This window comes from Lipotes vexillifer, unplaced genomic scaffold (genome assembly GCF_000442215.2).
Source record: "Lipotes vexillifer unplaced genomic scaffold, Lipotes_vexillifer_v1.1 scaffold67, whole genome shotgun sequence".
NCBI classification, from domain to species: Eukaryota; Metazoa; Chordata; class Mammalia; order Artiodactyla; family Lipotidae; genus Lipotes; species Lipotes vexillifer.
Genome location: NW_006797638.1, coordinates 922,889 through 948,713, shown reverse-complemented (window position 1 = coordinate 948,713; position 25,825 = coordinate 922,889). Strand labels below are relative to the sequence as shown.

Below are 25,825 nucleotides of genomic sequence, written 5' to 3'. Positions count from 1 at the left end.
GGAGAAAATATTTGCAAACCATATATTTAGTAAGGGATCAATATACAAAATACATAAAGAACTCATATAACTCGGTAACAACAACAACAAAATCCGATTAAATAATGGGCAGAGGACCTGAATAGACATTTTTCCAAAGAAGACATACAGATGGCCAACAGGTACATGAAAAGATGCTCAAGATCACTAATCATCAGAGAAATGCAAACCAAAACCACAATGAGATATCACCTTATACCTGGCTATCATCAAAAAGGCAAGAGATAACAAGCATTGGTGAGGATGTAGAGAAAAGGGAACCCATGTGCACTGTTGGTGGGAATACAAACTGGTACAGCAATTGCAGAAAATAGTATGGAGGTTCCACAAAAAATTAAAAATAGAACCACCATCAGCAATCCCACTTCTGGAATATATCTAAAGGAAATGAAAACAAGATATCAAGGAGATATCTGCACCCCCATGTTTGTTGCAGCATTATTCACAATAGCCAAGATAAGGAAACATCCTAAGTGCCCATTTATGAATGAATGAATAAAGAATGTGGGAGACTGAGATTGATAAAATGGACTATAATTCAGCCATGAGAAAGAAGGAAATCCTGCAATTTGCAACAACATGGATGAACTTTGATGGCATTATGTTAAGTGAAATAAGTCAGACAGTCAGACAGAGATAGACAAATACTATAAGATATCACTTATATGTGAAATCTAAAAAAACTAAACTCATAGAAACAGAGTATTAAGGTATTTACCAGGGGATGGGGAATGGAGGAAATGAGGAGATATTGGTCAAAGGGTACAAATTTCCAGTTAGAAGATTTAAAATTTCTGGGGATCTAATGCACAGCATTGTGATTATAGTAATAATAATGTATTACCTACTTGAAAGTTGTTAAGCAAGTAAATCTTAAGTGTTCTCACCACACAAAAGTAATGGTAATTATGTGACATGATGGAGATATTAGTTAATACTATGGTGGTAATCATTTTGAAGTATTAAGTGTACAAATATTAAGGGTACAAATCAACACGTTGTACATCTTAAACAGTGTGATATGTCAATTATATCTCAATAAGGCTGGAAAAAAGAGACTAGTGTATATACAAGGTCTGCTTAAGATATCTCAGTAGATCACAGAATAAGCATTACGAAGTCTTGGAATGAGAAGACTGTGGGATAGTTTAGGGGAAAGTAAAACAGTGACAACACTAAAGTAGATTTAGCATACAGAGGATTCACAACAGTGTTCTTAATGGAATGAGCTATTTCCGTCCTGTTCTTTTAGTCAGTAGAGCACAGTTATAGTCAGGGTATTGCAGTCAGACAGACCTGAGTGTATATCCTGGCTTTACTTTGTAACCTTGACCAAATTACTTAATATCTCTATGCCTTAGTTTTCTCACTATATAACAGAGATAAATAAGGGTACCTACCTTGTTGGGTGGTTAGAAGGATTAAATGAAATAATGTGTTGCAATGTCTGACCCAATAAATGCTAACTCTTGTTACTTAAGGAATGTCTAGAGTTTCAGGCAAAATATCGAAGATCTGGGCTTCCCTAGTGGCACAGTGGTTAAGAATCCGCCTGCCAATGCAGGGGACACGGGTTTGAGCCCTGGTCCGGGAAGATCCCACATGCTGTGGAGCAACTAAGCCCATGCACCACAACTACTGAGCCTGCCCTCTAGAGCCCGCATGCCACAACTACTGAAGCTCCCGTGCCTAGAGCCCATGCTCCGCAACAAGAGAATCCACTGCAATGAGAAGCCAGAGCACCACAATGAAGAGTAGCCCCTGCACACCGTAACTAGAGAGAGCTTGCGTGCAGCAATGAAGACCCAACGCAGCCAAAAAAAAAAAATTGAAGACTTGGTGAGTGTAAACATATACTAAAGACAATATACAACCCATTCAAGCCAATCTAGATTTCATTTAAATAGGAATATAAATTATAAATTTTATTAAGTATTTATAAATTATTATTATTATTTTGCTAATCTCAAACTGTATTTCCTTAATAAATAAAATTTGGTCATTGGGCAAAATATTAGTGGAAAATATGATTGCTTTGTTAAGAGTTAGTTTAGGAGTTCTCACACAGCATAAACAGCAGTTACTCAGTTTTCTTCCCTTTACCATGTCTAGCTTAGAAACCTTAAACCTTAAATGCCTTGCCTGTGGCAAGTACTCAATACAGCAGAACGGAACTGATTTTCAGGCAGCCCACTTGAACAGTGCTGTTTGAAATTTCTTTTACAAGTGACAAAGAATTTAATTTTACATTTTGAGACAAGACCCAATAGCACGGTGGTTAAGAACATGGGTCTTGAAGACATAGAGATCTACATGTGAATCCTGACTTTGTGCAAGTGACCCAAGGCAAGTTAATCTTTCTAAGCTTCTTTCTTTGTCTATCAAATTGGGATAATAAGGAAAGGGATGCACTTAGTACAGTGCTTGGCACATGGAAAGCATTCGTTTAACAAGTGATTTATACCAAAGTTCAGATAAAGCAACTTGAGAAAGATCAGTGCACTTGGACTTGTGGAAAGTGCTTCAAATTTTGGTGTAAAAGCCAACGCACATAGTTCTCTCTCACAAAAGGGAAAACACCTCAATATCAGCCCTAAAGACTCCATAGCAACTTACACATATTTTTAACCATATGGATCTTTTCTTCTGGTATAAACTAAACTATATTTAGCACATATAAAACTTTCATGTTGAAAGTACTTTACAAGTAAGCATAAACTTTTTGAGAGGACATAAAAATTACAGAAAATAAGTACACTTATGAAAATGCATTTAAAATTTATGTAATAATTAAAATGAAAATCTATTTACTTTGAGCAAAATTGTAATGTTCCTAAATTAACTGATTTTGTATTCTGCTGTAACCTAAACTTGGCTGATGCATCTCTGCTCTGTGATGTGACACAGCTTCTGGAAGAAAATAAAAATTCTAAGACAAAACATTAAATTATTTGAAAATTCATATATCATATTCATATAATATATTCATATTCATATATCACAGAAATTTGGTATTGTGGTATTTTATTAAGGAAGGTAGGTAAAAATATAGTGAGCTATGGAAATTTTCATGAAATGATCATAAATTCAAAAATAGCAATTCACCAAATGATAATTTTCAAATAATTAAAAAATATAGTTTATGAACCTATTTAGAAACATACCTCAGCATTCTATGTAAAGCATGAGTAATCATAATTTTCAAAATAATCATATTTTTTACCTTAATTTTTCTTCACTGGTAGAAAATTAAAATGATGACAAGAAAAATTTATTATATCATAATAGATTCTTTTATCTTTTGAATAAAATTAGGAATCTTCAAATACTCTTTTATTATATATATTCTTATAGGAATAACATTAGAGGAACTTTAAAAATCAGCTGTAGTTAATGTTATGCTTCCATAACCAATTATAATATAGAATTTTATAATTAGTATTTCATAATAGGGCCATATTGGCATTGGCTGACTAAAATATTACAATTTTAAACTTCCAATTTTCATTAATAAAAATTTCAAAAAGCGTTCAACAATTCTTTTTACTTAATAATGCTTCAGCTCTGGAAGATACAATGGGTTAAAAATTAGACTTTTCTGTTTTAATATATATATATAAAGTTCCACCCAATAATTTATGTGATTAAAAAACTGAAAGTCTTGGGCTTCCCTGGTGGCGCAGTGGTTGAGAATCTGCCTGCTAATGCAGGGGACACGAGCCCTGGTCTGGGAGGATCCCACATGCCGCAGAGCAACTACACCCATGAGCCACAGCTACTGAGCCTGAGCGTCTGGAGCCTGTGCTCCGCAACAAGAGAGGCCGCGATAGTGAGAGGCCCGCGCACCACGATGAAGAGTGGCCCCCGCTTGCCACAACTGGAGAAAGCCCTCGCACAGAAACGAAGACGCAACAGAGCAAAAATAAATTAATTAATTAATAAACTCCTACCCCCAACATCTTCAAAAAAAAAAAAACAAACTGAAAGTCATATTGGTAATATTCTGACTTACATTTCCAATATCTTTAATAATTTAAATGACAGGAAAGAACACACTTCTATTACTATACTTAGAGAAAAAGAAATGCATAAGAGAAATGTGTAGTGGAGAATTTCACATTTATTTTCTGATTTATTTTCAAATTTGTAATCAAGTTTAACCAAATAAAAAAGTTAGAAAATTAAAGATATCAATACTGGAGAGGGTGTGGAGAAAAGAGAACCCTCTTGCACTGTTGGTGGGAATGTAGATTGATACAGCCACCATGGAGAACAGTATGGAGGTTCCTTAAAAAAACTAAAAATAGAACGACCATATGACTAAGCAATCCCACTACTGGGCATATACCCTGAGAAAACCATAATTCAAAAAGACACATGCACCCCAATGTTCATTGCAGCACTATTTACAATAGCCAGGTCATGGAAGCAACCTAAATGCCCATCGACAGACAAATGGATAAAGAAGATGTGGTACATATATACAATGGAATATTACTCAGCCATAAAAAGGAACAAAATTGGGTCATTTGTAGAGATGTGGATGGATCTAGAGACTATCATACAGAGTGAAGTAAGTCAGAAAGAGAAAAACAAATATCGTATATTAACGCATATATGTGGAACCTAGAAAAATGGTACAGATGAACCAGTTTGCAGGGCAGAAATCGAGACACAGATGTAGAGAACAAACGTAGGGACACCAAGGGGGGAAAGTGGCGGGGGGTGGTGGTGGTGGTGGTGGGATGAATTGGTCTGGGATTGACATGTACACACTAATATGTATAAAATAGATAACTAATAAGAAACTGCTACATAAAAATAAACAAATAAAATTCAAAAATTCAAAAAAAAAAAAAAAAGAAAGGAAATTAAAGATATCAAAAGGTTTAAGTTAAGCCAAACAGAAATTTAAAAAATCACTAACCCAAAGCATGCACTGCTCCTCTATGCCTGCTGGAGCTCTTGCTTGTTTTAATCACACGGACAGCACTTTCTTTGAACTGCAGCTCACAAAAATTTTCAAGAAATTTTGCCATTTCTTCTGTAACAGTATCCAGGTAAGTTTCTTTAATGAATTTCACTGTTGAGGACGGAGCTAAAATTTCACGTAGTGTGTTAAAATCCTCTTTTATCATTGAGTATAACTTAAGCATTGAACCTTGGTATCCATCAGCCATTATGTCTAAATTTGCTTCTCTGCTGTAAGAAGGAAAACAGTTCTGCAGAAGTTTAGTCAACAGTTTATTCTGTATGTTTTGGTACTTGATTGTAACTTCTGATTCTGGATAAAGAAATAAGAGTTGTTGTATGCATTGTTTTTTCAACAATATTTTTTGCTGTGAATTGTTTATTTCATTATGGGTTTGTAATTTGCTCACTAAGAAGCGTCGAAGATGTAGTCTTATATCATCCCATATAGACTTTACATCCATAGAGGAATGATCTTCAACAGAATGAAGAGAAGTACCAGAGAGGAAATGGAAAGATGTTCCACTTAGAATGGATGGGAAGGAAACACTGCTGTGGCAGGAGAGGTCCCAAAGTAAATCCAATATCATTTCTTCTTGATTTTGTTCATTCTTCAACAAATCTTGCTAATAAAAGTAAATTATAATGTTAGAAATGTGATTAACTATAAGAGTAGCAGGAAAAAATGATTTCTACAATCATACAGAATTTCATAATAATTCATTTCAATTTAGAATCAATACTATGATGTTTTCAAAAAAAACTTATTTTTGCTTTTGAAAGTTAATCTATTCAGACATTTTAGAATATTATCTTTATGGTCTGTTAAATTTTGTAAAGTCCAGGTGATGAACTAATTTTTCAATTAGATTTCTCAACACATAGTTTTTAGCCCTCATTGTTATCCATTCCTGATATAACCTGAGCTGTATGGAAGCTTTAGCTTAAAAATTCTAAATAAAAATCTATAGTAAAATATCGACTGAAATGTACTCCTAAGACGAAATAAATTTAAGATCATGCCCCTAATTAATACCTAGTAGATAATTTTCATGCCTGAATGAGTATACTTATTATTATAAATTCCCAAATGAACATAGAGAACAGAGACCTTTAAACATAGTATGTGCCTAGGGGTTACTAATAGCTGCCATCCTGAGAAATAAAAGTTAATACATTTAAAGACTTTAACTTTCATTTAAATTCCTTTTTGAGAGTCATGTTAAGAAAGATTTTACTTTGGAAAGTAATCTGAGAATATTTCAGTTCTCTCCAAAGAAATAACTAACTCAAAATGGGAAAAAATACTCTCAGAATTGTTCCTCAAAACATAAGAAAAATTTTTGTATATTTTCTGTGTTAACTGACAGAAACAATAGTAGATGTAATTAGGAATAGAAAAGAGACAAAAATTTTCTTTGTTTTTGGACTTTGAATTATATGCACAAATTCTCCTTACATGCTGACTCTCCTAATTATGTCTATTTCAGGTAGTACTGAAATTAGCTTATATCCTCTAAGTAGCAACAAGCTGATTATTTAAAAAAAAAAAACTAAAAATGGAAGCAAGGTTCAAGCAGTATAAAATCAAGCCAGCTTGGAAATTACCTATTGACAAAGGTATTATGTGTGACTCAGAAAAATGAACAACTCCTAGACAAATTCCAGGGCTCTCTCTCAGTCATTCTAAGCATTATGATCTCTAATTTAATGTTCTGTCTGTAATAAATAACAATGCCTAATATCTATGTAGTAGTTTATTATATAAAAAGCACTTTTTGATACAGTCTCTGACTTCTTCATAATGAAAACTCTGTGACATAGATACTTAAAACTGCAATTTACAGATAAGGACACTAAAGTGTAGAGTGTTTAAGTTACTTGCCAAATGTCACACACAATAAAGCACAGAACCAAGAATGAATGCCTGGTTTCATTCTCCTCATCCATGTTCTTTCTACTACACTCCAGAGAACCAAAAAGTGAGTTGACTTTTCTGAAGCTCTACTTTCTCTCTTCCTTTTTATTTAGTTCTTTTGATACTTCTGGAAAATAGATGTCCTTAGATAGAGTGCAGAACTCCAGCATTATGGTAAATTCTAAAGAGCAAACTGGTCATATTAGTGCCTCAGACTTGGGTTTCTTTAAATCAGTCAATAACTGTAAATATTTGATCAAGCAAACATTTAAAGAATGATAGATTTAAAACATGTGGACATGTGTTAAGTATGATTGCTTAAATTTTGAAAATGACTTCATACAACTGCCATAATGAGAACCTCTGTTTCTTATTTAGTTAGATAATTAATAAATAAAAATTTTCTATGGAATAAAAATAGATGTATGAAAAAAATTCTATCAAGATTGACACTTTCAGCATGTAAAAACTTGACAAGGTCGTTTTAATCTGGATCTGTTTTAATAATGTGGTTCTTTTCTCAAAATAACATGATCAATTATGTTAAAACACCTAGGTCTGGAAGAGGCCTATCAGTCTAATGAATTTGAGCAAAACTAAGGCGGCCTTTGCCCTGCAGTGAATAGAGAATGACTTATGTGTGACAGATTAAAAGATAATTAAAAGCTTTTGCTTTTAATTAAATGAGAAAGCATTATTATATCAATATTAATGAAATTCATTACACACGGCTCTTAATAGAAATTAAAGGAATAACTATATCCATATTTATTCTTCAAGGCTCCACCTTCAAGAGATAATGGGTGAGAGGATTTTCTTAAAAGAATAAGCCTTCAGGGCACATAATCTTCCTTTCTCTTTCTTTTATTACTTTCTAAACATTAAAGAGACATCTGCAATAATAACAATAGCCAAAAATTATTTTCATCTGATTCTGTCATCCTAAGCCATCTACAACCTTAAGATATTTTCCACATCTGCCTTAGTCAATGTTTGATGCTTACACAAAAACAGTGCCTTTCTTCCCTAAATTAAATTAAAACCGTAGCTACAGAAATCCTGTTTTCTAACAATTGTGCTGTTTCTCTAGTTCTTGGAAGCTAGCTACCCTTGTAGATACAGGTGTAATAAAATAAGCATTTCTTATTGAAGGCTACAAAAACCTCTCTAACATAGAGGGTGGTCAGTATCCAAGAATGACCAATGTAATAATTCTCCATCAATTAACAGTGTCCTATAAATTGCTGCCTTGATTGAAAAGAACGGGATATGCCTGCAGGTTGGGGATGAAGGGAATAATGGACAAGGCTACTTAATAGATACAACTCATGATGATCTTATTGTGCTTAGTAATGAGCACAAGAAAATGAGTAGTTGTGAAGGGACACAAAATGTAATAGATACCAACTTTTCTGATAGATAATTGTGGTACATTGCAGTACATTTTGTGGTGTTGATATGGTATACATCACACCACAAACCCCTCAGGAATTATAATGTTTAATGTTCATTTATGTAAAACCTCATTTTATTATAAAAATCATAGTGAAAAATAAAAACACATAGCTCACTGGATTCCACTGAGGATATAGAAACAAAACACAAACCCTAACCCCTAGATATGGTGGGCTAATATTGTCAATGGAATAAATATTTACATATAGAAATTGAATGAAATGTATTCCATATTCACCCACCCCACTCCACTGTTAAAACAAAGATTCTATTTTTTTTTCTTTTTTTTTTTTACCAGTGCTTTGAGAAATTTTATCATATCTCCATGGGGAACGGATGGTGACGTGGATGAATTATAATTATAATTATTTAGCCATTCAAAACAGTCAGTTGTTGTTCGTAGCTGCACATCTGGACATTGTTTGTTAACTTCAGACTGTATTTCTTTAATGCAGTGTTCTATGCTATAAAAAAGAAAAGAAAACATTATTTTGGTAGGAAGTAGGTAATGGCTCTGTCTCATAATATCACAGATCCTGAAATGTTTATATGCAGTACCCGGTGGCATACAATTTACAAAATTATAAAACATTCATATATGAAAATAGTAACAAAGAAACTATATATTTTCATTTGTAATTGAAAACTGAAAGCTCAAATTTTCTGGCCGTTTCATTTCCAACGCAATAGAGGAAACATATCTAGCTACTCAAAGATGAATTAAAAATTCTTTTGTGTTAAATGAAAAATCAAGTATAGATGCAATGAAATAATGATCCTCTTGATAAGCAAGCAGTGGACGGAAGACAGAGATAAAATATTTTTGATGACCGAAATCAGAAACATACGCTATATACTAATACGTGAATGACTATATAAATTATGGAAAACCTCAATCAGTGCAAAATTAAGAAATCACAAAAGTTACAAAGAACTTATAATTTTTAAAGTTGTAAAAGACACATGCTATATATACATTGTTACTACAGCTAAGTACCTTTTCCTGCCATCAAACTCTACTCCAAAAAAAAAAAACCCAAAACATGCTAAAGATTGCATGTTAAAAAAAAAGACTGGAAGGAAATGAAACAAAAGGTTAATAGCAATTATCCCTGGGTGATGAAATTTGGTGATTTTAATTTTACTTTTCTTTATTTTCTAAATTTTTTGAAGGCATAAGATGAAACTCTTCATTTACAAATAAATAAATAAACAGAGAAAACATGCCCAACTGCATCTTCCAATATATATATGTTTAAAAAATTCCGTTAAAAGTATCCTTAGCTCTGAAACTAAAAAGATGTACTATTTTATTTTAATTTTCATTTAAAAATCTGTGCATTAATTATCATAAATCTTTGTGGAGTAAACTGGTGACCTTAAGCATAATGTCATCTGTGGAGCCACATGGATATGACATATTACTACCACCTGATGGCAGCATATCTAAACTGCAAGAAAGCTTTATAAACAGGAAAATTATTTTGAAGATGAATCCCTTCACCCCAAACTGACAAGTTATGCATTTGCCTCTTAATAGTATTAAGAAACATCTGTTACTAAAAAGGTTACTACTGTTTTGAAAATATCATTGCTATTAATTATCGATTCCATGTGATAGAAACACGGAGGCTTTGGAAACCAAGCTCTGATGATTAAAATTGATGTCATATGAAATTCTCTTCTTCGAAATTCGTATAAGGTATTGGTTCCATATAAAACATACACTGTAAAACTTTAAGGAAAATTTTTCAGGAGACTTCTGAGCATGAGCGAATTCAAACTAAATTACCTTGAAAAAAATACAATCTGAGAATCAAAGAGCCTTTTCATGAAAACAAAGAACTTGCAAGAAAAACAATACCTCCTTAGGCCACAGGCCACTCAGTTTCCTGATGAGACAGTCTTACTCAGGAACACCAGTTCTAAGTCTGACACAGGATTGGCAAATATTTTCTTAATTTACGTAAGCACTTCTATGGACTGAGAAACACGATGCCCAAAGCACATACCTTGACTCTAGGGACTGGTTATCAAAGGTTTTTATTATAGCATCCTCCTGTGTCTCACTCAGTCAAACCTAATAGATTGCAGCAATGTGAATTGGAAAGGCTCAGCCGTTAGTTTACCTAAATCTGTTTCAATCAAGACTCAGCTTTTAGGCTAATCTCTAACATGTGAATCTGGGTAGAGGCCAACAACTGCAACTTATAAATAGAGTAAAGCCTTCAGAGAGCTAGATATTTTAGTAATTTGTCCAAACACTGATAAAGAGATTGAGCAGTTGCATTTCAGAGGACCTCCCTCATTGATACAAACTAAGACAGTTGAGCTGGCTTTAAAATCATTTTGTCACAAGTTTTAAAATGACAGAAACCACCTGTACCTGATGTTGTTTTTATGTGGCTAAATATCTTGTCATTCTGCCATTCACCACTGTCTATACATCTTGCTTTAAAAGTCTGAAGTCTAGAGATTTATCTCCTGATTATTATTCAAAGTGAATATTTTCAAAATTTAAGGTGAATATCAGTTTGGCAATTTATCTTCTATAACTGAGGTCAAAATTAATTTAAAAATTAATTTTCAACATTGAAAAGGTAACATTATTTTCATATATGTGTAGTAACATTGCTGATGGAGATGGTGATCTTGGGTGGGAGGAGGTCTATATATAGCCTCAGACTTAAATGATGCAAGAACTTGATCTAGCTTTTCAGAAATAACATGATACTTCTCTTTATTCTGGTTTAAGTGTTTCCTGTTTTACTGTAAGTTGCTTCTAATTTTCTTTAGAAACAAGGTCAGTCGTAAAAATATAACCAAGGTAATTCGGCAAATAGAAATCCAGTTAGCACATTTATTAACCAAAAATGTCAAAAGTCTAATGTACATGTAGAATCTCTGCCCTAAACAGTTTAAATTCCCAAATTTACACCATTAGTTGGCTTAGCAAGGACTTTCTAAAAGCATATTCTTGAGTTTATTTGTAATATTAAAACCACTGAAAATACCCTAAATTTCCATCAAGAGGAGAATAGTTATATTCATTCAGTGAAATAGTCATGAAAATAAACTAGAAATATAGTTATCAACATAGATGAATCTAACAAATGTAATGTTGAGAGGGGAAAAGGTATAAATGAATACAAACCATGCAGTAGTTTGAAAACATGCCATATGATCCTACATGTTGTTCAGGATTATAAAAATATGTAGTAAAAGTGTAAAGAAATGTGCTGGAAAAAGGAGTACAATCTACAAAAATGCTGAATCACTGTGATGTACACCTGAAACTAATACAGTATTTTATTTTATTTTAAGTTTTGAATTTTAATTTATTTTTTTATACTGCAGGTTCTTATTAGTCATCAATTTTATACACATCAGTGTATACATGTCAATCCCAATAGCCCAATTCAGCACACCACCATCCCCACCCCTCCCACGGCTTTCCCCCCCGGTGTCCATACGTCTGTTCTCTACATCTGTGTCTCAACTTCTGCCCTACAAACCAGTTCATCTGTACCATCCTTCTAGGTTCCACATACATGCGTTAATATACGATATTTGTTTTTCTCTTTCTGACTTACTTCACTCTGTATGAGAGTCTCTAGATCCATCCACGTCTCAACAAATGACTCAATTTTGTTCCTTTTTATGGCTGAGTAATATTCCATTGTTTATATGTACAACAACTTCTTTATCCATTCGTCTGTCGATGGACATTTAGGTTGCTTCCATGTAGTGGGATTGCTGGATCATACGGTAATTCTATTTTTAGTTTTTTAAGCGACCTCCATATTGTTCTGCATAGTGGCTGTATCAATCTACATTCCCACCAACAGTGCAAGAGGGTTCCCTTTTCTCCACACCCTCTCCAGCATTTGTTATTTGTAGATTTTCTGATGATGCCCATTCTAATTGGTGTGAGGTGATACCTCATTGTAGTTTTGATTTGCATTTCTCTAATAATTAGTGATGTTGAGCAGCTTTTCATGTGCTTCTTGGCCACCTGTATGTCTTCTTAGGAAAAATGTCTATTTAGGTCTTCTGCCCATTTTTGGATTGGATTGTTTGTTTAATATTCAGCTGCATGAGCTGTTTATATATTTTGGAGATTAATCCTTTGTCTGTTGATTTGTTTGCAAATATTTTCTCCCATTCTGAGGGTTGTCTTTTTGTCTTGTTTATGGTTTCCTTTTCTGTGCAAAAGCTTTGAAGTTTCATTAGGCCCCATTTGTTTATTTTTGTTTTTATTTCCATTACTCTAGGAGGTGGATCAAAAAAGATCCTGCTGTGATTTATGTCAAAGAGTGTTCTTCCTATGCTTTCCACTAACAGTTTTATAGTGTCCGGTCTTACATTTAGGTCTTGAATCCATTTTGAGTTTATTTTTGTGTATTGTGTTAGGGAGTGTCCTAATTTCATTCTTTTACATGTAGCTGCCCAGTTTTCCCAGCACCACTTATTGAAGACACTGTCTTTTCTCCATTGTATATCTTTGCCTCCTTTGTCATAGATTAGTTGACCATAGGTGAGTGGTTTATCTCTAGGCTTTCTATATTGTTCCATTGATCTATGTTTCTGTTTTTGTGCCAGTACCATATTGTCTTGATTACTGTAGCTTTGGAGTATAGTCTGAAGTCAGGGAGTCTGATTCCTCCAGCTCCTTTTTTTTCCCTCAAGACTGCTTTGGCTATTCGGGGTCTTCTGTGTCTCCATACAAATTTTAAGATTTTTTGTTCTAGTTCCGTAAAAAATGCCATTGGCAATTTGATAGGGATTGCATTGAATCTGTAGATTGCTTTGGGTAGCATAGTCATTTTCACAATGTTGATTCTTCCAATCCAAGAACATGGTATACCTCTCCATCTGTTGGTATCATCTTTAATTTCTTTCATCAGTGTCTTATAGTTATCCGCATACAGGTCTTTTGTCTCCCTAGGTAGGTTTATTCCTAGGTATTTTATTCTTTTTCTTGCAGTGGTAAATGGGAGTGTTTCCTTAATTTCTCTTTCAGATTTTTCATCATCAGTGTATAGGAATGCAAGAGATTTCTGTGTATTAATTTTGTATCCTGCAACTTTACCAGATTCATTGATTAGCTCTAGTCGTTTTCTGGTGGCATTTTTAGGATTCTCTATGTATAGTATCAGGTCATCTGCAAACAGTGACAGTTTTACTTCTGCTTTTCCAATTTGTATTCCTTTTATTTCTTTTTCTTCTCTGATAGCCATGGCTAGGACTTCCAAAACTATGTTGAATAACAGTGGTGAGAGTGGACATCCTTGTCTTGTTCCTGATCTTAGAGGAAATGCTGTCAGTTTTTCACCATTGAGAAGGATGTTTGCTGTGGGTTTGTTGTATATGGCCTTTATTATGTTGAGATAGGTTCCCTCTATGCCCACTTTCTGGAGAGTTTTTATCATAAATGGGTGTTTAATTTTGTCAAAGCTTTTTCTGTATCTATTAAGATGATCATATGGTTTTTATTCTTCAATTTGTTAATATGGTGTATCACATTGATTGATTTGCATGTACTGAAGAATCTTTCATTCCTGGGATAAATCCCACTTGATCATGGTGTATGATCCTTTTAATGTGGTGTTGGTTTCTGTTTGCTAGTATTTTGGTGAGGATTTTTGCATCTAGATTCATCAGTGATATTGGTCTGTAATTTTCTTTTTCTGCAGTATCTTTGTCAGGTTTTGGTATCAGGGTGATGGTGGCCTCATAGAATGAGTTTGGGAGTGTTCCTTCCTCTGCAATTTTTTGGAAGAGTTTGAGAAGGATGGGTGTTAGCTCTTCTCTCAATGTTTGATAGAATTCACGTGTGAAGCCATCTGGTCTTGGACTTTTGTTTGTTGGAAGATTTTTAATCACAGTTTCAATTTCATTACTTGTGATTGGCCTGTTCATATTTTTTATTTCTTCCAGGTTCAGTCTTGGAAGGTGATATCTTTCTAAGAATTATCCATTTCTTCTAGGTTGTCCATTTTATTGGCATAGAGTTGCTTGTAGTAGTCTCTTAGGATGCTTTGTATTTCTGCGGTGTCTGTTGTAACTTCTCCTTTTTCATTTCTAATTTTATTGATTTGAGTCCTCTCCCTCTTTTTTTTTTTTGTGGTACGTGGGCCTCTCACTGTTGTGGGCTCTCCCGTTGCGGACCATAGGCTCCGGACGCGCAGGCTCAGCAGCCATGGCTCACGGGCCTAGGTGCTCCATGGCATGTGGGATCTTCCCGGACCGGGGCATGAACCCATGTTCCCTGCATCGGCAGGTGGACTCTCAACCGCTGAGCCAGCAGGGAAGCCCCCTCTCCCTCTTTCTTGATGAGGCTGGCTAATGGTTTATCAATTTTGTTTACCTTCTCAAAGAAACAGCTTTTAGTTTTATTGATCTTTGCTATTGTTTTCTTTGTTTCTGTTTCATTTATTTCTGCTCTGATCTTTATGATTTCTTTCCTTCTGCTAACTTTCGGTATTGTTTGTTCTTCTTTCTCTATTTCCTTTAGGTGTAAGGTTAGATTGTTTACTTGAGATTTTTCTTGTTTCTTGACGTCGGCTTGTATAGCTATAAGATTCTCTCTTAGAACTGCTTTTGCTGCATCCCACAGGTTTTGGATCGTCGTGTTTTCATTGTCATTTATTTCTAGGTGTTTTTTGATTTCCTCTTTTACTTCTTCAGTGATCTCTTGGTTATTTAGTAACGTACTGTTTAGCCTCCATGTTTTTGTGTTTTTTATGTTCTTTTCCCTGTAATTCATCTCTAATCTCATAGCGTTATGGTCAGAAAAGATGCTTGATATGCTTTCAATATTCTTAAATTTACTGAGGCTTGATTTGTGACCCAAGATGTGATCTATCCTGGAGAATGTTCCATGTGCACTTGAGAGGAAAGTGTAATCTGCTTTTCTTGGATGGAATGTCCTATAAATATCAATTAAATCTATCTGGTCTATTGTGTCATTTAAAGCTTGTGTTTCCTTATTTATTTTCATTTTGGATGATCTGTCCATTGGTGTAAAAGTCCCCCACTATTATTGTGTTACTGTGGATTTCCTCTTTTATAGCTGTTAGCAGTTGCCTTATGTATTGAAGTGCTCCTATGTTGGGTGCATATATATTTATAATTGTTCTATCTTCTTCTTGGATTGATCCCTTGATCATTATGCAGTGTCCTTCCTTGTCTTTTGTAACATTCTTTATTTTAAAGTCTATTTTATCTGATATGAGTATTGCTACTCCAGCTTTATCTTGATTTCCATTTGCATGGAATGTCTTTTTCCACCCCCTCACTTTCAGTCTGTATGTGTCCCTAGGTCTGAAATAGGTCTCTTGTAGACAGCATATATATGGGTCTTGTTTTTGTATGGATTCAGCAAGCCTGTGTCTTTTGGCTGGAGCATTTAATCCATTCACGTTTAAGGTAATTATGGATATGTATGTTCCTATGACTATTTTCTTAATTGTTTTGGCTTTGTTTTTGTAGGTCCTTTTCTTCTCCTGTGTTTCCCACTTAGAGAAGTTCCTTTAGCATTTGTTGTATAGCTGGCTTGGTGGTATTGAATTCTCTTAGCTTTTGCTTGTCTGTAAAGCTTTTGATTTCTCCATCGAACCTGAATGAGATCCTTGCCGGGTAGAGTAATCTTGGTTGTAGGTTCTTCCCTTTCATCACTTTAAGTATGTCGTGCCACTCCCTTGTGGCTTGTAGAGTTTCTGCTGAGAAATCAGCTGTTAACCTTATGGGAGTTCCCTTGTATGTTATTTGTCGTTTTTCACTTGCTGCTTTCAATAATTTTCTTTGTCTTTAATTTTTGCCAGTTTGATTCCTGTGTGTCTCGGTGTGTTTCTCCCTGGGTTTATCCTGTATGGGACTCGCTGTGCTTCCTGGACTTGGGTGGCTATTTCCTTTCCCATGTTAGGTAAGTTTTCAACTATAATCTCTTCAAATATTTTCTCTGGTCCTTTCTCTGCCTCTTCTCCTTCTGGGACCCCTATAATGCGAATGTTTCTGCATTTAATGTTGTCCCAGAGGTCTCTTAGGCTGTCTTCATTTCTTTTCATTCTTTTTTCTTTATTCTGTTCCACAGCAGTGAATTTCACCATTCTGTCCTCCAGGTCACTTATCCATTCTTCTGCCTTGCCTTTGTTATTCTGCTATTGATTCCTTCTAGTGTATTTTTCATTTCAGTTATTGTATTGTTCATCCCTGTTTGTTTGTTAATTCTTCTAGGTCTTTGTTAAACATTTATTACATCTTCTCCATCTTTGCCTCCATTCTTTTTCCCAGGAACTGGATCATGTTCACCATCATTATTCTGAATTCTTTTTCTGGAAGGTTGCCTATCTCCAGTTCATTTAGTTGTTTTTCTGGGGTTTTATCTTGTTCCTTCATCTGGTACATAGCCCTCTGCCTTTTCATCTTGTCTATCTTTTTGTGAATGTGGTTTTTGTTCCACAGGCTGCAGGATTGTAGTTCTTCTTGCTTCTGCTGTCTGCCCTCTGGTGGATGAGGCTATCTAAGAGGCTTGTGTAAGTTTCCTGATGGGAGGGACTGGTGGTGGGTAGAGCTGACTGTTGCTCTGGTGGGCAGAGCTCAGTAAAACTTTAAGCCGCTTGACTGTTAATGGATGGGGCTGGGTTCCCTCCCTGTTGATTGTTTGGCCTAAGGCAACCCAACACTGGAGCCTACCTGGGCTCTTTGGTGGGGCTAATGACAGACTCTAGCAGGGTTCACACCAAGGAGTACTTCCCAGAACTTCTGCTGCCGGTGTCCTTGTCCCCATGGTGAGCCACAGCCACCCCCCGCCTCTGCAGGAGACCCTCCAACGGTAGCAGGTAGGTCTGGTTAAGTCTCCCCTGGGGTCACTGCTCCTTCCCCTGGGTCCCGATGCACTCACTACTTTGTGTGTGCCCTCCAAGAGTGGAGTCTCTGCTTCCCCCAGTCCTGTCCAAGTCCTGCAATCAAATCCCACTAGGCTCCAATGTCTGATTCTCTAGGAATTCCTCCTCCCGTTGCTGGACCCCCAGGTTGGGAAGCCTGACGTGGGGCTCAGAGCCTTCACTCCAGTGGGTGGACTTCTGTGGTATAAGTGTTCTCCAGTCTGTGAGTCACCCACCCAGCAGTTATGGGATTTGATTTTACTGTGATTGCGCCCCTCCTACAGTCTCATTGTGGCTTCTCCTTTGTCTTTGGATGTGGGGTATCTTTTTTGGCGAGTTCCAGTGTCTTCCTGTCAATGATTGTCCAGCAGCTAGTTGTGATTCTGGTGTTGTCACAGGAGGGAGTGAGAGCACATCCTTCTACTCTGCCATCTTTGTTCCTCTACTCTAATACAGTATTTTAAATCAACTATACTTTAATAATAAATACGTACTTACATACATACATTTGAAAAAAAAAAAAGATATGTGCTGGAATAAGCAACATCACCAAATGCAGGGTGGGGTGGAAGTGGGATGAGACTGGGGAGATGCACATAGTGAGTTTCAGCACTAGTGGTAATGTTTTATTCCTTAAACTGGATGGCGGGCACATGAATGTTTATCATAGTACTCCTTATGCCTTTTCATATGTCTCAACACTTCTTAATAAATTTGAACCCCAACGTGCTTTAATTATAATGACTGAATTATCCAAGTTAATGGTGTGTGCAAGTGGATGCATTACCAAGAGGCTGTGTGTAAATCAATTTATAAACCATTTTTAAGATGCAACATGCAGTATGCTTTTTAAAAGGATATCTGTGGTAATTTTCTCATTCAACATTCAATTCTAGGTTCTTTGAGTGTGCAAATTACTTATTGAATGAAGGCATATTTGATAAACATTAACTGAATACTGAATATGTAGTAGGCACTGTGACATATACTAAGGGCCTAAATATGAATAAGACATGGTCCCATCCCTAAAGGAATTCTTTCTAGTGAGAGAGATAAGCCTGTAAATGGATAACTACATTACAGTAAGACTTGATAAGAGGTGTGTGTATGATGTGCTAAGTGAGTACAATAGAGTACAACAGGAGGGAGCCATTCAATGTGCCTCTGGGAGGTGTAGAAAAGGCTTCTCCCTGTAGAAAAGGAGACTGTATGCAAGGATATTGATGCTTTAAGAAAACTAATGAAATCATTGTGCTTAGAAGTCCCTGATCCCTGACCCCTGATAATTCACTGCTGATCATCTGATCTCACTGCCATGTCACTTTAAAATGATCAATATATTTATCTGGATGATAAAAAATATGAATTTATTTTTTTGGTCACAACTAAATTTATGCATATATGTATGTATATATGTATATATGCACTATCTTACTCCAAAAGGACAGAGATGTCCTATAACTAAACAGACAGCACTAATCAACAACAGCACAAGAGATGATTAATATTGGGCTGGTTGTAGTTGAGGACAGCAAGAGGAACTGAGAAAAAGAGAATAATTATGACATAAAATCTTGGCACTTAAGCTGACTGTAAAAACTCTTTCAAGACTGAAAACACATAGTCTTTATTATTCCATCACAGAAAAGTTCAAAGAGAAAAAAATGTATGTTCTACCGGTAAAAATTATTAGAACTTCTTTGATGTAAAGGTTGTAGAGAACATATAGGTTTGCTTTCATAGGTTAGATTTTTTATTCTTATTTTTTTAGATCAAGGTAGAGGTGTCAAAAATGGCAGAGATTAAAGACTATTTCTACAGTGTGGGAAATGTAAACATTAAAAAAAGTTTTTTAAGTTTTTACACTTTTGGTGCTCTTGTTTATACTTTTCACCAACATAAATTCAGTCTAAGGAAAAGGCTTTTTCTATTCTATCATATGTTTAAAAACACCAAGAAATAGTTTTGAGATAAATAAGAGTTTTTTTTGTTTTTAGATAAGTCTAGCTCATCTAAAGAGATTATTAAAATTCCTTGGAATTAACAGTAATTATTAGGGAAGAGGGCTGATGTATAAAAACTAGTATGTAATTAAAACGTAAGTCAGCCATGAAATAAAAACTTATTTTCCTGAGACAAAGATATTTCTAGATAATATTTTTTAAAAGGTTGAGAACAGGGTTTATAAAACAACTACTTTAATGAAAGTGTAGTAAGAAATTAGATATTGTTGCTGAACTATTTTCGATTTCAGAGACGTTTTGGTTATTTCAAAAAGTTTTAACTACACTTTCAGGAAAAAACATCGTTGTCCCCAAACCCTGTTAACAACACTCTCATTAAGTCTTTCTCAAATGAATCTTCCCCTTTCCATTCCTACTGTGAAAGACAGGGCTCAGGATCTTATCATCTCTCATGTGGACTACAGAAATAGCTTCCCAAGATTCCCATCTATTGTCAACCTTCCTTTTGTTCGGAGTTATTCTCTGAGGAAGACAGTATGAAAGGAAACCTTAGAGTTAGGACCCTCCATTATTTGTTGCTTTATATCACCAATCCTTACCACAAAAGTTTACAGAGGCTCTAGAATGGTCCAGATTGCTTCAGGAAAGTTCAGACCCTGTGTAGGGCTGTGCCAATCTAAAAAATCTGAAGTGCTCCCCAAAGAGTCAACCAACTGTGAAATACTCCCCAACTTCCAGTCAATGACGGGTAGTCCTGGCAGTACTGTAGTGAGCCTGGCATCATATCCCAAGGCACAGTTTTCATTCTTAAATTTACATCTGACTTCGGATCCCTTTCCCTAGACTATAGTGATGATGGGAGCTCCATGGAAGTGGCACAGGGCTGTGTTAACAACATAAAGAACATTTCCTGGAAATGTTCTATAGGGGTATTAGGACATGGCAGTTTAATACCCATGACAAGCAAGAGTAAGTTAATGTGCTTTTTTTTTTTTTTTTGCGGTACGCGGGCCTCTCACCGCTGTGGCCTCTCCCGTTGCGGAGCACGCACAGACTCCGGATGCGCAGGCCCAGCGGCCGTGGCCCACGGGCTCAGCCGCTCCGCGGCACGTGGGATCCTCCCGGACCGGGGCACGAACCCGTGTCCCCTGCATCGGCAGGCGGACTCTCAACCACCGCGCCACCAGGGAAGCCCAATGTGCTTTCTTTTTTATCTATGGAGGCTTGCCTAGCTTCCATATTCAACACAGTTACTAAAGTCAGAATGTGGCTTATCCCAATGAAACCACACAAGTTGAAATCAGGAGAAATGCAGGCAATCTGCACCAGCATTTACTCTGTGATGATTTCCTTGATTCTCTTCCTGAGAAAGAGATAAAAAAAAAAGAAGAGAGAGGGAGAACATACATAATAATGAAAATCAGAAGAGATCTGGGAACACATCTGATTTACATCTTTATCTCCATTGCCCTGATAAATTCAATCACTAAGCCAGACAACAGAGTTGACTGCAAGTTACAAACTGAGGGTTTTAATAATACATATGGTCACATTGTGAGGAGGCAGGACATACAGCATACAGTTTCATATACTGCCGATAGGAGAGAAGACAGCTGCAGCACTTCTGTGGAACAATTTTATAACAGCTAATTGTACAACTTCTAAGAAACCATCACATAAACTTTCCTAAGGAAGGAAGGACACACATATGCATGTGTGTGTGCAGTGATAGCAGAAAGACTGCAAATAACGTAAATGCTCATCAAAAGGGAATTGGCTTGTTCTATGGAGAGATTTTAAAAATACATTAAGTTAAAAAAATCTAATTGCAGCATATACACAAATTCCCATTTGTGTAAAAAGGGGAATATATTCTTGGGTACACACATCTATATGTAGAGAACATTTCTGGATAGTTATACAGTAATTCACTAATATAGGGTACCTCTGAAGACCAAGACTAGGAGAGTCAGAAGAGTAAGAAAACTTTTCCTCATCTCTGCCCTTCCATACTCAACTTTTCCTTATATCTGCCTTTCTCTACCGTCTGAAATTTTTCCTGGGTATGTATTATTTTTATAATGTAAAATACTTAATGGAAAAGAAAACTATCACATTCTACTCATCTAACTTCACACTAGCTGAAGCTAAAGCAAACACAATAGGTGTCTAACAAACACATTTATTGATCATCCTCTAGCCTACTTTCTGCCAGGGCTGTTTTAGGTAATGAGAATATAATGAAGAACAGCTGGTCTTTAAAGCAGAAATAAAGGAAATAAGAATACCATTTTGCAGGCCCCCAACTCAGCTCCATCCCAAGTTCCATAAAAAGGTATTCTTAGTCATGATTCCAGAATAAAGATTGTGATTAGCAAATGCTGTGGTGTTAGTGACCCTTTCAAGACAAGGTGTTGACTCTGTTAAATCCTTGACAAGACTCTTTTCCTGGGAAAGCTGTCAGGGTTGGGTTAGATCTCGAGGCATCAATCATCTACAGGAAAGATGAGCCAGCCACAGCAGTCACATCTCCTTACCAGGGCTCAGTCCCCTTTTAGTGTTTCCTCCTCTGTTCTTGACCTCACAGCTGGGCTGTCTTTACCTGGCACCTCTGGTTGCTATCTCAGGGGTGGGAGGCTTACTTCCCTCTGGACCATTAACTCTGACCCTCAGTGGGGAGTAGTGGCCTGACTATTGCTGGCTCAATCTCCTCATGAGGTCTAGATTCTTAGTATAATATTATTCATACTTTTGTTATTAAAACAGTTTATAAATAGGAAGACACTTCCCTTTCCTTATTTCCCATGAAAAGATAATTACAATAATATTCCTTAGGAATATCCCAAACAATAATTCTTTATTGTCTTATGCCTATTTGGCCAAAAGTAGATACAGCTAACACACATAAAAATAAAAGTTATACTTTTAAAACCTGTCAAACACTTAAAATGTATGTATTACCTGAAAGAATCTCTTAACAATCATCTAGTGGACTACTGATCCCACATTTTATGCTACTTATCTCAGCGTCCTAAAGCAGAGGTCTAATGAAAGCATCGAGGGCACACAATACAGGACTCTGGAGAAAGAAGTTGGAGCACCATACATTATTTGAATGGAGCTAATGGTGACAGAAAATGAGGAGGAGGAAGTGGTCCAATATGCCATCTTGAAACAGAGAGCATGGTTAAATTTATAGAAACCATGTATCCAATATTCTGTCACAGTATAAAGTTAATGCCTTCCCTACCACCCAGACACCACCTCTCCTGGATCAAGACAAACAATATGATCCATGGTAGCACTTCTTGTTCTTTCTTTAGATTAAAAAAAAAAAAAAAAGTAGAAATCCTGCACAGTGCCAGCAAAACTTATATCCTGGGGTACACACAAAGATTGTCTATAATTAAGAAACAGATAGGCAAAAGAAACTCTTAATGATACAATTATAGCTATCCAACTGAACATTAAGAGAGAAAAATCATTCATGCCATATTGTAAGCCCAAGAGAACTTCTAGACCTCAATACTGTGTTAAACTAATAATAAGTTCCATTCAGCTCAAAAAACATTTCAGTACTACATGTGGTTTTTAGTTACTGAAGTGAGTCTGTGGATACAACATTCACAGTATTCCTCTTTGGCAGGTTATTTACCCTCCTGCTACCAATGTTGATATGTGTTAAAATTAAATGATTCACCATCACTGATTTCCACTGTCAGACCTAAGAGTCACCTAGCTCTGACTTGAATGGAAATGAGGATGTAAAAGTGAAAATGGTCTAAGAGAATGACAGCCTCTCTTGAAGGGCAGGTGAAGGTTCAGTGACCTCTGGGCACTCTGGTCCATTCTGGTGAATCACTGCTTTGGGAAGCAAAAGACCCTGTGGCTCATAAAATCTGATGATATTAAGAAGAGGGAAGGAATTCACACTTAGAATTCAGGGTCACTGCTAGAAATACAACTTTAAAAATTCAAGGGTAAGGAAAAATACCATATTTTAAAATGAATTACTAATTTTTTTTTCTTTAAAAGTATTGGGAAAAGCCATATCATACAGATGTTCATTACTTATCCAATGTACACCATTGAGAGATAAATAGAACTGTTAGAATACAAAAATGCGAAGGGTAATTCAACTACTGCAGTGTAAGTGTGGCATAACTGATTCGCCATGACATACAATTTTCTAAAAGCTATTCTGTTAGAAGGCAATAAATGAGTGCAGAAATGATTTACACTCTTCTGAAACATGGTTATTATTCAGTATTTTATTTTTAAAAATATATACACCCTATACTGTTATGTTTATTCTCTAGAGTATAATAAAACCATAATTGAATTTGATGAAAAATAGACTTGATTCTAAATGTAGCATACAGCACGTACAGCTCTCCCTTATTTTATCCCCTGTGAAGATCAATGGTCACTTGAGGTGGTTTTGCTCTAGGTTTGTTTTAATATATGGGCAATAAAATATTTTTAATTTAAAAATTATATCCTTATATTCCATGTCATATTTTCTTTTTAATACTAACATCTGAATTTTGACCTAAATAACAATTTATGAATGCAAAGTACAGTATTTTAATCATTGTTTTACTTCTCAATATGATTTCTTATTGACCAGGTAGGACAGGAAATTAACTGTAGATGGCTGAGCAAATAAAAATGAAGCAGTCTATAACAAAAGCATCAGAGCTCAGTGACTTGTTTGTTTGTTTGTTTGATCTTTTTTTTTTTTTTTGGCTGTGCCCTGCGGCATGTGGGATCTTAGTTCCCCAACCAGGGATTGACCCCATCCCTCCTGCAGTGGAAGCACAGAGTCTTAACCACTGGACCGCCAGGGAAGTCCCTCAGTGACTTGTTCTGATGATGCCTCAAGGCCATTATGAACAAAGAAGGTTACTTTTTAGAAAATATTTAAAATTTGTTTTAATATAACCACCTCTCCCTATATATATGTATAACTGAACCACTTTGCTGTACATCTGAAACTAACACAACATTGTAAATCAACTATACTTCAATTAAAAAGAATTTTTTAGTATCAGTGAAAAAAATAACCATCTTTAGAATATAGATAAGTGACTTGTTAATCTATTCAAGCTAACACTCTTTTCATTTATAAGTTCCTTTGGGTTAGAAACTGTTTCATGAAATATATAAATATATAATATATATAAATTAAATAAATACATAATTACTCTGAAGTTTAATATAGTGATTTTATATTTACATATACAATATAAATTATAATATACACTCTCTATAGTGTGGTTAAGTCTCATATATATGCTATTTTTTAAAAAGACACACACACACATAGACATATAAATTAAGGGCAGATACAAATTAAAAATAAGAGGCTTAATTCTCCCTGTTGAAAATAAGGGAAAAGGTTTCCCTCGTTTCCTATTTCTTAAAGTATTTACCTTAGAAACTTGCTAATGTAAGGACTTTTTCATCTCTTTAAAATGTATCCCTTGGAAGACTAGAAAGACCTTTTGTCAGCTTTCTCAGCCAGGACTGTCTTTCTCAAGAACCTGGGAATCTTTTCAAAATACAAACACCAAAGGAGATAGCCCCCCTATACCCCTGTTCCCGTGAAGAGTAGGAGCCTAACTTCAGTGGGTGCCTTGATCCAATTTGCAACACTGCTTCTTGTCATAAAGATATAAGAAGTTTGCTTCTCCTCAGGATGAAGCCAACTACCTAACACAGGTGTTCTTTAATCATGGTAAAGTTAGGATGAACCATGTGTGAAAAAATGGGCTGTCAAATCCTCTATTTGAAGGCTAGTTATGAGACAGGAAGGAAGGGGGCAGGGCACAACCACTAAAAGAATGATACAACCATTAAGAAAAACAGGATACCACAAAAACCAGTTAGAACCTATTAGACCCAAGAGGGCAGAAGATTCAACTTCTGGTAGACCTTGAGCCTCATTATACACTCATTGTAATACATTAGCATACACTAAATGATACACCCACAGGCGCCAGTAACAGTTCTGAGGCCAAGCATAAAAGGCCAAAAAGTGGGCGGTAGCCCAATTCCTGGAAATATCCACCCCTTCCCCAAAATACCTGTAATAATCCTCCCACTGATTAGCCTATGAAACTATCCAGCCCATAAAAACTAATCACCCCATATTTTGGGGCTGCTCTCGCCTCCTGAGAGGGCCCACACTCTGTCTATGGAGTGTGTTATCTCTCTAAATAAACCTGCTTTCACTTTACTATGGCTAACTCTTGAATTCTTTCCTGCGTGAAGCCAAGGATCCTCACTTGACGGTCTGTCTCAGGGACTTGGGACTCACCCGAGACCTGGGACATGACCATCCTCTCACGTCCCATTTTTTCCTATAAGTTATTGTCGATCTTGAAAACATGTATGTAATGGGTGTACCTACTAGACTATATAAAGGGCTGTGCGTGGTTCCCTTCTGTCTTTGCAATCTCTCAGCAGATCGCCTGGGATGCTTATTACAGTTTGGTTTAATGCCTATTGAATAACAGAAGTGTTTTCTTTCTCTTTCGCCTTTGTGGAGAGGATTTCTGGGATGGGAGAAGATTTTGTTTTTAATT

The 25,825-nt window shown here is 35.8% G+C and overlaps 1 protein-coding gene across 1 annotated transcript in view; it reads right to left on the bottom strand.

Moving 5' to 3' along the window:
• The window catches only part of KIAA0825 (KIAA0825 ortholog), a 416,652-nt gene that overhangs the window by 324,441 nt on the left and 66,386 nt on the right, over positions 1-25,825 (bottom strand). Inside the window, exons 4-5 of the mRNA XM_007469758.1 lie at positions 8,679-8,847; positions 4,967-5,636 (exon numbers count right to left, since the gene is read on the bottom strand). Coding sequence (XP_007469820.1) covers positions 4,967-5,636; positions 8,679-8,847 — 839 coding nt within the window. The remainder of the gene's footprint in view (positions 1-4,966; positions 5,637-8,678; positions 8,848-25,825) is intronic.